The sequence below is a fragment of the Sus scrofa genome, chromosome 15 (assembly GCF_000003025.6).
Source record: "Sus scrofa isolate TJ Tabasco breed Duroc chromosome 15, Sscrofa11.1, whole genome shotgun sequence".
In the NCBI taxonomy this organism is placed as follows: Eukaryota; Metazoa; Chordata; class Mammalia; order Artiodactyla; family Suidae; genus Sus; species Sus scrofa.
The window spans coordinates 132090458-132104103 of NC_010457.5; the positions used below are offsets into that span (position 1 = coordinate 132090458).

The following is a 13646-nucleotide window of genomic DNA, read 5'->3' on the forward strand; positions in this document are numbered from 1 at the left end:
GTTATCTGGAGGTCAAAGCTGTGCCCTTTACTGCAGGTTTGAGGAAACCTGTACGGAAGATTCTTTAAGCTAAAGCAGAGGCCACATTGCAAAGATGCTAGAAAGATCTTTTTTATTCTTTTTAGGATGAAACCCATGGCATATGGCAGTTCCTGATTTGCAGGTCAAAACAGAGCTGCAGCTGCCCCCCATCCCACAGCCACAGCAACACAGCTATGCGGGATCCTTAACCCACTGAGCAAGGCCAGGGATTGCACCTGTATCCTCAGGGATACTAGATCAGGTTCTTAACCCACTGAGACACATGGGAGCTCCAGCTTTATTTTATTCTTTTTTTAATGAAGGAGCTGCAAGGAGCTTGGATTGAGGAAGCAGTGTGTCCAGACTCTGTCACAGTGTCGCTGTGACAGGGACCTGGACCCCCTTTTGCGGTAGCACGAGGAGAGGAGAGGCGGGGCTGGAGGAGGAGGGGTCCATGTCATCTGAAATACGGAACAGGCCTGTCCCCTGACCCTTGGGAGGGATTCTCGGCAGTGTCACCTGGGACCACCCCCGTCGCCCCCGAGATCTTCGGGATGACCCAGCTGACCTGTCCCTGCTCGTTGACATCAGAGATGTTTCTGCCCCTGTGGAAGACTGAGGGATTCAGGCCTGAAGGATCCTGTGGCAGCTCAGGGTGAAGAGAGCCTCACCTTGAACTTGAGTTTCAGATGAACTTGAAGAGTTTCTCAGTGTGCCTCTATGGCGCCGTGTGGCGGTGCTGAGCCGGGGCCCAGATCACGAGTCTGGGTTGTGTTGGTTTTTCCCTGGGGGGTGGCGTGGGGGCACGGAGGGCAGCAGGGACCGTGGTCTCCGCTTCCTGCGCTGCGCGTGCTCCTGCCAGCGCATGCCCATTGCCCCCTCAGGTGATGAGTGCATTCAGTGCCCGTCTGGCAAGGTCCCAAAAGCTGCACAAGTAAACAAGTCCCCGTCCATAGGCGCCGGGGAGCCGTCAGGGCCTGGCCTGGGTTGTGTGCTTTTCTTGGCTTCACGGCCCAGCCCCGTCCAGAGCATCCTCAAAGGGCTTCCAGAGCAGAAGTCAACGGAGCTCTCTCTCCTCCTCCCCAGCCGCCGTCGATGCCAAGCCTGGAGAGTGGTTGCCAGCAGGACGTCAGGGAGAGGCTCGCCTGCCCCCAGCAGGGTCCCCGAGCCAGCCGAGGGAGCTGCCCCGGGCCCTGGACAGTGGCGAGACCACCAGGTAGGGAGGGGGAGTGGGGCCGGGATGGTTCCTGTGAGGCCCGGCCTCCAACCACGGAAGCAAAGGAGCATTTCGCGGGTGCTCCAAGTGCGGTTCTGAGATGCCCCGGGGGAGTGTGGCCCCCACACCTGAGAACCTCAGAGCCCAGGAGGAGGGCCCTGCCTCCTGAGAATCATTGGTTGTCAGACCAGGAGGAGAGAAAACTTAGAAACTTGCCCGAGGGGCTAGTTTTAAGAACTGCCCAGTGAGCGTGTATGCGACTCAGGGTGACTCCAGGGCCATGTCCTACCTTAGCCATCTGCTTTTGGAGAAGGTGGCGTGGCGGGAAGAACAATGAAGAACGAGGTTAGTGAAATGGTTTGGCTCCCGTATCATTTTCTGAAAACAGAAATTGGACCCCCCCCCCCAAAAAAGATGTTTTCTCTTCCTCTACCTAATGAGCACAAACTGGCGCTTGAGGGGTTACCAGTGATTCTTTAGAGTCTAGAAAGGTCATTTTTTTTTTTTAAGGCCACACCCGTGGCATATGGAGGTTCCCAGGCTAGGAGTCTAATCAGAGCTACAGCCGCTGGCCTACACCACAGCCACAGCAACGCCAGATCCGAGCCACACCTGCAACCCACACCACAGCTCATGGCAACGCCAGATCCTTAACCCACGGAGCGAGGCCAGGAATCGAACCCCAAACCTCATGGTTCCTAGTTGGATCTGTTTCCACTACACCACGACGAGAACTCCGTCAACTCTCATTTGAAGTTGGGGGGGGGTGTCTTTTGAGGAGGAGGAGGATGGAAAGAAGGGAAAGGCAAGAGCCCCGTTGTCCACCTCCACCCCCACCCCCTGGCCCCGGGCCTCCTACCTGCCAGCCCTTCCCCACCGCCACCTGCTCCTCACCCAGCCGCTCCAGGCCTTCCTCCTGCCTGACCCCAAGGTCCAGTCACACAGCACGTCCCCTCGCAGGGGCACAGAGCCCACGGCGTGGTCACATGCTCCATGACTGTCTCCCACGGTCCTCAAAGACAGGGGCCCCGTGTGGGGTGTTTGTCCCTCTGTTCCCACGCCTGCCCAGAGCCAGCGCTGAGAATGGGCGTTGGAGAAAAATCAGGAGGAGGAAGGAGAGCGTGGCTCTCGGCCTGCTTGATCGGGGCTGTTTGTCCCTCGCCTTCCCCCAGCCTCTCTGTCCGTCTCTGGGGGGGGGGACCCCTGGTCCCGGAAGATGAGTTGGCTGGATGGGCCCTGGCTTGCAGAGGGAGGCTGCGGAAGTGGGTACACAGTAGACAGGGATGGTAGCCTTTAGTGCTTAGACTTGGAGGTGGTTTGAAGATAATTGCAGCTCCAGCGGTTTCCAGCAACTGGTCTGGCTGTGAAATTGCCTTCCTGGAATCCGGGGAGTATAAAACTTCAGCGCCCCGCCACCCCCCGCCCCCATCCCACAGCCTCCCGACAGCCAAGTTGTCCGTTGCTTTTTTCTTTCTGCTTTTTAGAATCCTTAGCTCCGAGTAGCTGTAAACCAGGCTATGAAAATCACTTTTAAAAAAACAACCAAAAAAAGCATTTATCCCAAGAAGAGCCACAGTGCTCTCCTAGAAAATCCCAGGCCAGGATCAGAAGCAAACAGTGTCTAAGGTTCTGTCTAGACACAAGTATTGTGGCTTTTTTTAAAAAAATAAGAAGTCTTAAAAAGAAAAATTTTTTAAAAAAAGGAGGAAAGAGGTGTTTTTTCATTTTGTTTTGTTTTTTTCTGCTTTTTAGGGCTGCACTTACAGCACATGGAGGTTCCCAGGCTAGGGGTCGAATCGGAGCTCCAGCTGCCGGCCTACACCACAGCCACAGCAGCGCCAGATCCCTGGCCTCGCTAAGCGGGTCAAACCTGCATCCTCGTGGATACCAGTCAGATTCGTTTCCACTGCACCACAACGGGAACCCCAGAAAGAGATTTTACATATGTCTACATGTGTGTCTTTCCCAGCTCACATAAGACAGCTCATGACAATACATACGGTGCGTTTAGATAAAGGAAACTCCAGGCTCAGAACCAGGAGGCCAGGACTGTGAGGGTAGCTCACACACGGGAACTGTTGCTGAGTTTTTCAAATTTGCCTTCACCTGGCCTGCTCTCTCCCCAGCCCACCACCCCGCTCTGGCCTTGACCGAGAGCGGGTTATGAACCCTGATGAGCAGAGTCCACCCGGGGAAACCCCCCGGGCCTTCCTTTGTACCGTCTTCGGACCGTGTGTCTCTCTCCGGACACCTGAAGAGACACGGGCCCCTCTGCCGTGGGGATGCTCAGCTGCGGGATGATGACTCAGCAGCATTCCAAACCCAAGGAAAGATTATCTCCAAAAGCCTTTGATGGCTACTGCCTTCCGACACAATGTTCCTGTTGATGAGCAGAGACAATATAAGCAGCCCAACCTCTCTAATAAATAATCGCCTAGCCTGCAGGGCACCTCCCAATGTACCAATATATTGAAGTTGATCTTTTTCGAGGACCCAGCACCAGGCGCTCCTGTAGCAAATTGCATTTTTCTGAGGCCTGCCATCCCTGTGCTCTTTCTCCTCTGCCCTCCTCTGGCCCCCTCTCCTGCCAAACCATCACCATTTGCTGGCTCTGGCTCCTGGCTGGGTCCAGACTGCTGGCTCCCCATTGGGGGTGGGGCTCAGGGGCCTCTCGGGGGCCAAGCTGACCCCCGCCAACTGCCATCCATCCCTGCCTCCCACAGTGTCCTTTCCCGGGGGCTCTGGTGTCATCACGCCTGTAGAGTTGAGTGGCAGCAGCCAGCACCCTCAGTCAACACCGCCACCTCCTGCAGCCCCTAAGGTGGTTTGGAGAACTTCTTGGGGCAGAGGAGGGGAAGGGAGGCGCTGCCAAGCCAAAGGGTGGCTCCCTGGTGTCTGCCAAGGGCCACTTTCTCCAGTGCTGGAGGGAGGAGCCAGCCAGAGGGAGCCTCTGTCTGAAAGTGCTCTTTTCCCAGCGGCCGCACTACCCTGGCCAAACAGGGCCATGTCCTAGGAGGCTGGCTCGCAAAGGTGTATGAGGCAGGGCCTTCCAGAGAAACAGAACTAACGGGGAGTGTGCACACAGAAAGATTTATCTTAAGGAGTTGGCTCGTGTGATTGTAGAGACATGGAAAGTCCAAAATCCCCAAGGGATCAGATAAGGCCCACCCAGATTCTGGAGGGCTGTCTGCTTTACTCAAACCCCATCGATTTAGTTCTTTATTTGTCTTTTTAGGGCCACACCCATGGCATGTGGAGATTCTCAGGCTAGGGGTTAAATCGGAGCTGTAGCAGCCGGCCTACACCACAGCCACAGCAACGCAGGATCTGAGCCGCATCTGCGACCTATACCCTATATTGCGGCAAGGCCGGATCCTTAACCCACTGCGCAAGGCCAGGGATCGAACCTGCATCCTCATGGATGCGCGTCAGATTCGTTTCTGCTGAGCCACGACGGGAACGCCAAAGCCCTCCTATTTAAGTGTTAGTCTCATCCAAAAATACTCGTACAGAAATACCCAGAAAAATATTTGATCAAATACCTGGGTGCCATGGCCCCACAATGTTGACACATAAAATTAACCTGCACAACAAATTTTTTTTTTTTTTTTTTTTTGGTCTTTTTGCCTTTTCTAGGGCTGCTTTCCGAGGCATATGGAGGTTCCCAGGCTAGAGGTCCAATCGGAGCTGTAGCCACTGGCCCACACCACAGCCACAGCAAGGTGGGATCCGAGCCGCGTCTGTGACTACACCACAGCTCAGGGCAACGCCGGATCGTTAACCCACTGAGCAAGGGCAGGGATTGAACCTGCAACCTCATGGTTCCTAGTCGGATTCGTTAACCACTGCGCCACGACGGGAACTCCACGTAACAATTTTTATACACATTGCTAAGTGCTCTCCAAAAGGGTGTGGCCCATTCTGGTTTCCCTGTCTTGGGAGGTTATAGCTTCCCGCCCCGCTGCCCAGACCTCTCCCTCCACTTCCTGCCAGCTCCCCTCGGCTGCCCCTGACCCTGCAATTTGACCTTGCTGCCCGTGGGCTCTAAAGCCCCATGGGGTGAATTGGGCCAGCCTTCCTGGGCCTGTACAGCTAGCTGCTTCAAATCCGGGTGCCCTGTCCCATGGCCCCGTGATGGGACATCCCCAGGTAACCCAAGTCTGACCCTCTGCCACTGCCACTGCCACTGCCAGAAATAACTCCAATGTTCACCTAAGTGGTTTTACCAGCATCTCTCAGTTGTTCCTTCTTAAAGTGTCGTGGGGCTACATTTACAAACAGTCAAGGAAGTTCCTGTTGTGGAGCAGTGGTTAACGGATCCAACTAGGAACCATGAGGTTGCGGGTTCAATCCCTGGCCTTGCTCAGTGGGTTAAGGATTTGGCATTGCCATGAGCTGTGGTGTAGTTTACAGATGAGGCTCAGATCCTACATTGCTGTGGCTCTGGCATTGGCCGGCGGCTACAGCTCCGATTAGACCCCTAACCTGGGAACCTCCATATGCCATGGGTGTGGCCCTAGAAAAGGCAAAAAGACAAAAAAACAAAAAACAAAAAACAGTCAAGGAGTCCCCGTCATGGCTCACTCGTAACGAACCCAACTAGTATCCACAAGGTCTCAGGTTCAATCCCTGGCCTCACTCCATGGGTGAAGGCTCCAGCATTGCTGTGAGCTGTGGTGTAGGTCACAGACACGGCTTGGATTTGGTGTTGCTGTAGCTGTGGTGTAGGCCGGAGGCTACAGCTCCAATTTGACCCCTAGTGTGGGAATTTCCATATGCCGCATGTGCGGCCCCTAAAAGCAAAAAGAAAACCATCAAGATGGGAGTTCCTGCTGTGGCACAGTAGGTTAAGAACCTGCCTGCAGCAGCTCGGGTCACTGCAGAGGTGTAGGTTCAATCCCTAGCCCAGCACAGTAGGTTAGAGCAGCATTGCCACAGCTACAGCATGGGTTGCAGCTGTGGCTCGGGTTCAGTCCCTAATTCCATATGCCATGAGTGTGGGCATTGAAAAAAAAAAATAAAGATGGTAATTTTTATGTTATATGTATTTACCAAAGTTTAAAAATAACTAATATCACTGATAAAAATATCAAAATTAGGAGTTCCCGTTGTGGCGCAGCAGAGACGAATCCGACTAGTCATCCTGAGGTTTCAGGTTCGATCCCAACCTTGCCCAGTGAGCTGTGGTGTAGGTTGCAGACGGGGCTCAGATCTGGCATTGCTGTGGCCGTGGGGTAGGCTCCAATTCGACCCCTAGCCTGGGAATCTTCATATGCTGCAGGTGAGGCCCTACAAAAGGAAAAAAAATAAGAAATAGACCAAGTAACAGATTCTCGTTGTTATAAAGGGGGAAGGCATATGTAGAAATATAGAAATGAATCCTAAAACCTATGCCGCTTCCTCCCAAGTCCCCGTAACCCATTTACAGGGACTTTCCACAGCCGGGCCCAGGCACAAGCTCACTGAATCTTCAGAGCTGTCCTAGAGAAAACACTTTACAGGTGGGGAAACGAGGCTTCCAGAATGTCAGCAAACTTGCTCACTCTCAGTCACCAGCTAGAGAGCAGCAGCGCAGGACTGAGCGTCTGGGCCCCCCCCCCCCCCGCCACCAGATCCCACACTTCCCGCAGTCCCAGCTTCATCCCCTAGCAACTCCCCCCCACCCACACACACACTCCCACTGCCCACCGGGGAGCCCTGCAGTGGGTGAGCATCTCCCTGTCCTGGAGGTGTGGCAGGGGGACCTCACTTGCCGAGTTCACAGTGTCTGCTGGGCACCTCCTGCCTGCCTGGGGCTGAGCTGGCACTTACAGCAGCTCGTTCAAGGGTCACCACAACCCTGGGTGACAGCCCAGGCTTCAGAGTGATTGTCAGGAAAATGGGCACATGGATAGCAAAGGCCCCAGAATCAGGGTTGAGCAAGTCTGTGGCTCTGTGACAGTCGGGCTGGACGCGGAATCACATCCCCACCCCCAGCTGCTGTGGCTGTGGCGGCTGTGGTGGCTGCAGCGCTGGAGGAGCTGGCTCCAGGGCCTGGCCTCCTGTGTCTGTGAGGCTGGTGCTTTAGGCTGGGGTCCTGCGGGCGGCTGCAGAACAGCTGGCTCTAAGATGCCACGGGGTTCAAAGCTTGGCCTCCCTGCCTGCTTGTTATGGATGTGACCTTGGAAAAGTGTACAAACCTGGAGCCTCAGTTTTGCCATCTGAAGAATGGGGTCATAATGGCTGCCTCACAGGATTGTTTGGGGGCTAGATGTCACCTTCTCAGTGATGCCTTCCCGGACTACCCCAGCTAAAATCAGTTTCCAATTGCCACTGTGATAATCAGCACCAACTTAGTGGCATGAACAAACAAGATTTGTTATCTTAGAGTCCTGTAGGTTAGCAGTCCTATGCGGGTCTCACTGCACTGGAATCAAGATGCCTGCAGCACAGCTTACTTTTTGGAAGTCTAGGGAAGAATTGCTTTTCCTTCCTTTCTGGCTGCTCATGGCCTCCCTGGCTGCTGGCGCCTTCCTCCACCTGCAAAGCCAGCAGCCATGTGTCTCTGCCTTTCTTCCACAGCCATTTCTCTGACTCCTGCCTCTCTCCCCCACTTTTTTTTTTTTTTTTTTTTTTTTTGTCTTTTCTAGGGCCAAACCCTGAGCATATGGAAGTTCCCAGGCTGGGGTCTATTCGGAGCTCTAGCTGCTGGCCTACGCCAGAGCCACAGCAACACCAGATCTGAGCCACATCTGCAACCTACACCACAGCTCACAGCAACGCCAGATCCTTAACCCACTGAGCAAGGCCAGGGATCGAACCCTCAACCTCATGGTTCCTCGTCGGATTCGTTAACCACTGAGCCATGACAGGAATTCCTCTCCCCCACTTTTAAGGGCCTTGGGCCCACCCCAGTGATCCAGGATAACCTTGGATCTGCAGCCTTAATCCCCCTTTGTCATGTGAGGTTCCGGGGGTAAGAGGTGGACCCAACTGGGAACCGTTACTTTGCCAGCCCCAGCTTTCCTGACTATTCAATCCAACACTTTAATGCTCCCCCTCGTTCCTTGCTTCATCTCCCCCTGAGCATTTATTCCTCTTTCATCATCTCCCTCCTCCCCTAGACTGCGCTCCATGGGGCAGGGATTTATGCCCCTGGGTGCCCTGCCCCCGCCCCACCCCAGGCCCAGGACAGCGCCTGCCTGGCATCTGTTAGTGCTCTGAAGCAGGCACCTTTCTTCCTCCAGTGACTCTTGATTTTGCACATTTCATTCCAGGGAATTTACATCAGGCTTCCCCTACAAGCCCCGGGCCCCCCGCACCCCGGAGATCCTGGACCTGAACCCACCCAAGGCCCGGGCATCGGCGCTGTCCCCGCAGTTCTCGTGTGGCTCCCAGCAGGTCAGCCGCCCGGGCTCCACAGCCTCCTCCACAAGGAGCCTGCAGAGTAAGTCAGCCTGGAGGGAAGGGCCCCGCTTCTCTAGCCTGTTCCCACTCCTCCCATCCCACCAGACAGAGCGGAAAGGCCTGGCTTCCCTCCCGCGGGACCAGGGCCCTGGCCAGCAGCTCTCTTTGCCCCAGGAACTGGTTCTTCCTGAAACTTTCTGTTAATGAAATTGCCCTTGGCCTCAGGGGTCATAGAGACACCCTCGGCAGGGCCGCTCAGAGATGAGACCCCCCCCTGCGTGGGGCTCGCATGGTCAGCCCTGAAACCCAGACCTGCCTGCTCTTGGCAGCCTTGAAATCACACGGGAGCACAGACTTGGCAGAGGGATCGGGGGTGGGTGGGACCCAAAGGGCCCCACTGTGTCCTTGGGGCCGCCCTCTGCCCCTTCTGTTTGCTGTAAAGACCGCTTCTCTGTCCCCTCCCAGTTGGCCATTTGACCAACCTCCTCCACTCCCCAGCTGAGCCAGGATCTTTCTAAAGGGCTTTCCTAAAACTAAGGGGAAAAAAAAGAGAAACCAGACAAAAGAATGCCAAGTGTCGTTGGAGTTCCCGTGGTGGTGCAGCAGAAATGAATCCGACTAGGAACCATGAGTGTTGCGGGTTCGATCCCTGGCCTCGCTCAGTGGGTTAAGGATCTGGCGTTGCCGTGAGCTATGATGTAGGCCACAGACACAGCTCAGATCTGGCGTGGCTGTGGCTATGGTGTAGGCCGGCAGTTGTAGTTCTGATTAGACCCCTAGCCTGGGAACTTCCATATGCCATGGTGCAGCCCTAAAAGGACAAAAGACCAAAAAAAAAAAGAAAATGTCAAGTGTCACAAAGTCAGTCACACTCAGGATACACGCAGGCCAATGGCCTGCCACCCCCCCCCTTCCTGGCAGGGCCCCTGAGCTGGAAGTGTGGGTAATGGGCCAAGGCTGGGAAGCCAGGGGGCCCTCCCTCTGCTCTCAGCGCCTCTGCTGGGAATCATACAGCGGAGCCTCCATCTCCCCGCCCGCAGCGCAGGTCGAGGGTCCAGAGGAAACACCCGCAGACTCGGGGAGAGCTTGGCCAGGAGAGAGCCCGCAGGCCTCCCCATCCCACCCGGCGTCCGGCTCAAATACCCACAGGAACAGCACCCGGGGGTGATGAGCCGGCCACGCCCCGGGCTGGGTGGCAGCAGATCCCATCCCTGGGTCCCCACAGACACAGGGGGCCGCTGCCAGCAAAGCTTCTGTGTGCCCACACCAAGCAGGAAGAAGCTTGGGCACCGCAGTCAGGCCCTGGCCGCAGAGCAGGTGACCCAAGGAGCTTCTCTGTGCTCTGTTTGCACAGAGCCTGTTGAAAGGAGGGCTTGTGTGGGACAGAGGGGCTCTGTGCCGAGACCGCCCTGGTGCTGGCAGCTTGCTCGGTTCTTCTCCTCCAGGCAGCCAGTGTCCCAAGAAGTGAGGATGCATTCCCTCCCCAGTGTCACCGTCCCCTCGCCCCACGACCAGCCAGCTTCCTGCCCCCGGCCAGCCAGCAGCAGCTGCAGGTGACCACTGTGAAGGGCCAGCTATCTACAAGCCGCAAGGTGGCTTGAAGAGGACAGCCCTCCAGGGGTCCAGGAGCAGCCCCACCGCAGCCCGGTGACCCTGAGTCCGGCCACGATCCTTCCTGTCCCCCCCGGCCCCGCTGTGGGGGGCAGCCGAGCCAGACCCCCGGGGCCAACCATCTCCATCCTTCTCCGTCCATCTCGGCAGCTGGTGAGGCAGAGCCCAGGTGAGACAGGACGTTGGCCTCAGGGGAAAGCAACCCTCCTCACCCGGACCAACCACATGGAAACGGAAGGAATTTAGAATAAGGGACACTCATTCCCAGGCCGGCGGCCTGAGCAGTGGACTTGATATTTTTCTCCTCTTTTAAAATCTTCTAAAAATAGAGTAGGCTCCCCTCGATGGCTGGGAAGCCGGCTGTTTCAAAACAGCCCTGTGCTTCTGCACCCGTTTGAAGGGCTCGGAGGGTTGACCAGCTTAGAGCCATTGCCCTCCCTCCCTCAAGACTATAAGCGAAGAAAACAGTGCCACTGGCAGCGTGACCGGTTCCCGCTGGGGGAGGCCTGTGTTCCTTGACGAGGGTGACATCAGTCCCTGAGTCTCAGGGCAGAGGGAGAAACTGCACCTGTGGCGCCAGCAGTGTTCCCCCTGCAGGGAGCAGAGTCTGACCTCTCCTGAAATGGAAACTTTGAAATAAAATTCTCAGTATTTAGATGGTTTTGTGTGTGTGTGTGAATAAAATCACATGCTGTCCCCCGGGCAGTCCCTCTGTCCTGGCCATGCCTATCAGTGGAGACACCTTTGTGGTCCCACTGGACATAAACAACAACTAAGTATTGCGTTGTGGGTGGGTTTTTTTTTTTGGGAGGGGGATGTTATTTTGCTTTTTAGTGCCAAACCTGCAGCATATGGAAGTTCCCAGGCTAGGGGTTGAATTGGAGCTGCAGTTGCCAGCCTGCGCCACAGCCACAGCAACTCGGGATCCAAGCCGCATCTTGCCACAGCTCACGGCGACACCAGATCCTTAGCACACTGAGCGAGGCCAGAGATCGAACCTTCGTCCTCATGGATATTAGTTGGCTTCGTCACCACTGAGCCACGACGGGACCCGCAGTACTGCGTTCTTCAGCGGCCTTCTGGCTCCTAGGGGAGCAGGCAGAGGAGGGAAACAGAAGAACATGGAAGCAGACGAGAGGCCAGGGTACCCCTGAGATGGCCAGCAGCCCAACCTGGGCCGGGACCCTGGGTTCATCTCGAAGAGTTCTTGGCGCTGGTGCAAGGCTGGGCACGTCAGGACTCTGTGGTCGTGTGACTGGCCCATCTTGAGTCTCTGGAAATGTGTGAGCCTCTCTCTGTCCCTGGGGAGGAAGGCCGTGCAGGACACTGCCTCGCCTTCTTGGGGATGTCAGCCTCCCGGCCTCTGCACTCCTGACTTGATCGCTGCAGGAATAAAGAGAGCACAGACGCTTCTCTCAGAGCTGCTGCTGTGGACAAACAGGAAGGGAGACAGCAGGTCCCTGCAATGCAAGCGCTCAGTGGAGAAACCTTGAAAAGGCAGAGAGTGTTTGCAGGTGGACCACGGAGGAGCATCATGGGAAAACCTCTCCCATTCTCTCCCGCAAACCCACTCCCTTCGGATTCCTCAGATGCCGCTGCCTGGCACAGCCTTTCCCTGCCTTGGCGAGGGCGCCGCCCCAGCTCCAGAATCCAGAAGGAGTGGGCAGCTCAAGGTTGACACGCACTGTCCCCCGATGCAAGGCTGACCTCTCTTTCTGCCTCAAGCCTGTGCGTGAGCGCAAGTCTGATTTGTAAATGTCTGGCCATTTGGGATAAAAACAAACAGGCAAACAAAAAAAACAAAAGAAAACAAAAAAACAGAGGCAGACTACACTGAGGTCATCAGGTGTGGCCTGGGTGATTCTCTGGGGAGAGTAAACATGGCCTTGACCTCTGTACTGTACCCTGGGGGAGCCCTCCTGCAGAAGCGCATTTCCACATCCCAAGGCTCGTGGCACAAAAAAGACTTGGTAACGTATTAACAACTTATTTGTAAACATTCCAGCTCTCTGTTGGCCAAGGGAAGTGGGGTAGGAATGCCGTGGCGGGGGTGGGGGGGGAGGTCAAATACACAAATAAACCAACACGTTTTCATAGGTCGTACAGCTCCTAGAATTTGCGCCCATGAACCCTCCCCACCAAGAGGAGCCTGTGGAGCTTCTGAGAATGGGGGGGCCTTCAGGAGGGTCCTTCTGCTCCTGAAAGCTGACCCCAGCTTTCCGGATACTTGGTCTCCTACTTTGTCCTGGCGAGAACTTGCTCTCATGTGCTTCATTCATGCACAACAAGATGGAATCGTCCAGGAGTTCCCGTCGTGGCACAGTGGTTAACGAATCCGACTAGGAACCATGAGGTTGCAGGTTCGGTCCCTGCCCTTGCTCAGTGGGTTCACGATCCGGTGTTGCCGTGAGCTGTGGTGTAGGTTGCAGATGCGGCTCGGATCCCGAGTTGCTGTGGCTCTGGCGTAGGCCGGTGGCTACGCTCCAATTCGACCCCTAGCGTGGGAACCTCCATATGCCACGGGAGCGGCCCAAGAAATAGCAAAAAGACAAAAAAAAAAAAAAAAGATGGAAACGTCCAGCAACATGCAATGATGCCCCTCGGTGGGCCTGCAACAGGCAGTAGAGGTCTGCCAGCCAGTCAGAGCCAGGGGCCGCTCAGTAGGTTGGGAAGGATTTGGCCCAAATCGAAGGAGCTAAAACATAAATTAAAAAAAAAAAAAAAAACAGGCGTTCCCATCGTGACACAACGGAAATGAATCTGACTAGGAACCACAAGGTTGCGGGTTCAATCCCTGGCCTTGCTCAGTGGGTTAAGGATCCAGCATTGCTGTGAGCTGTGGTGTAGGTTGCAAACTCAGATCTGAAGTTCCTGCTGTGGCTCAGCAGAAATGAATCCAACTAGTATCCATGAGGATGCGGGTTCCATCCCTGGCCTCACTCAGGGGGTTAAAGGATCCCACATTGCTGAGGCTGTGGTATAGGCTGGCAGCTGTAGCTCTGATTCGACCCCTAGCCTGGGAACCTCCATATACCACGGGTGCGGCCCTAAAAAGACAAAAAAAAAAAAAAAAAAAAAAAAGCGCAAGTAAATTAAGATTAATGCAAAAAATCCATGACAAAGTATCAAACTTTTTAATAAAAACAAGATCTGACCCTGTGCTTGTATGACCCTATCTTGCCTGCAGAACCCTAATCTCAGTCCCATTTCCAATAAAGCTTTATTTACCTTTTTTTTTTTTTAGGGCCACACCCGTGAAATATGGAAGTTCCCAGGCTAGGGGTCCAATCGGAGCTACAGCTGCCAGCCTACACCACAGCCTCAGCAGTGCGGGATCCAGCCCAAGGCCAGGGATGGAACCCGCATCCTCATGGATACCAGTCGGATGCATTTCTGCTGAGCCACAGCGGGA

The 13646-nt window shown here is 55.2% G+C and overlaps 1 protein-coding gene across 7 annotated transcripts in view; it reads left to right on the forward strand.

Moving 5' to 3' along the window:
• The window catches only part of ARMC9 (armadillo repeat containing 9), a 172707-nt gene extending 161816 nt beyond the window's left edge, over positions 1-10891 (forward strand). The window contains exons 22-24 of one of the 7 annotated variants that reach the window (XM_021074827.1): positions 1108-1237; positions 8494-8663; positions 9089-10891. In XM_021074827.1, coding sequence (XP_020930486.1) covers positions 1108-1237; positions 8494-8663; positions 9089-9141 — 353 coding nt within the window. In that variant the 3' untranslated portion in view covers positions 9142-10891. Of the gene's footprint in view, positions 1-1107; positions 1238-8493 lie in introns of all 7 variants that reach the window. The other 6 variants (XM_021074826.1, XM_021074824.1, XM_021074825.1 and 3 more) reach the window with 6 other exon arrangements.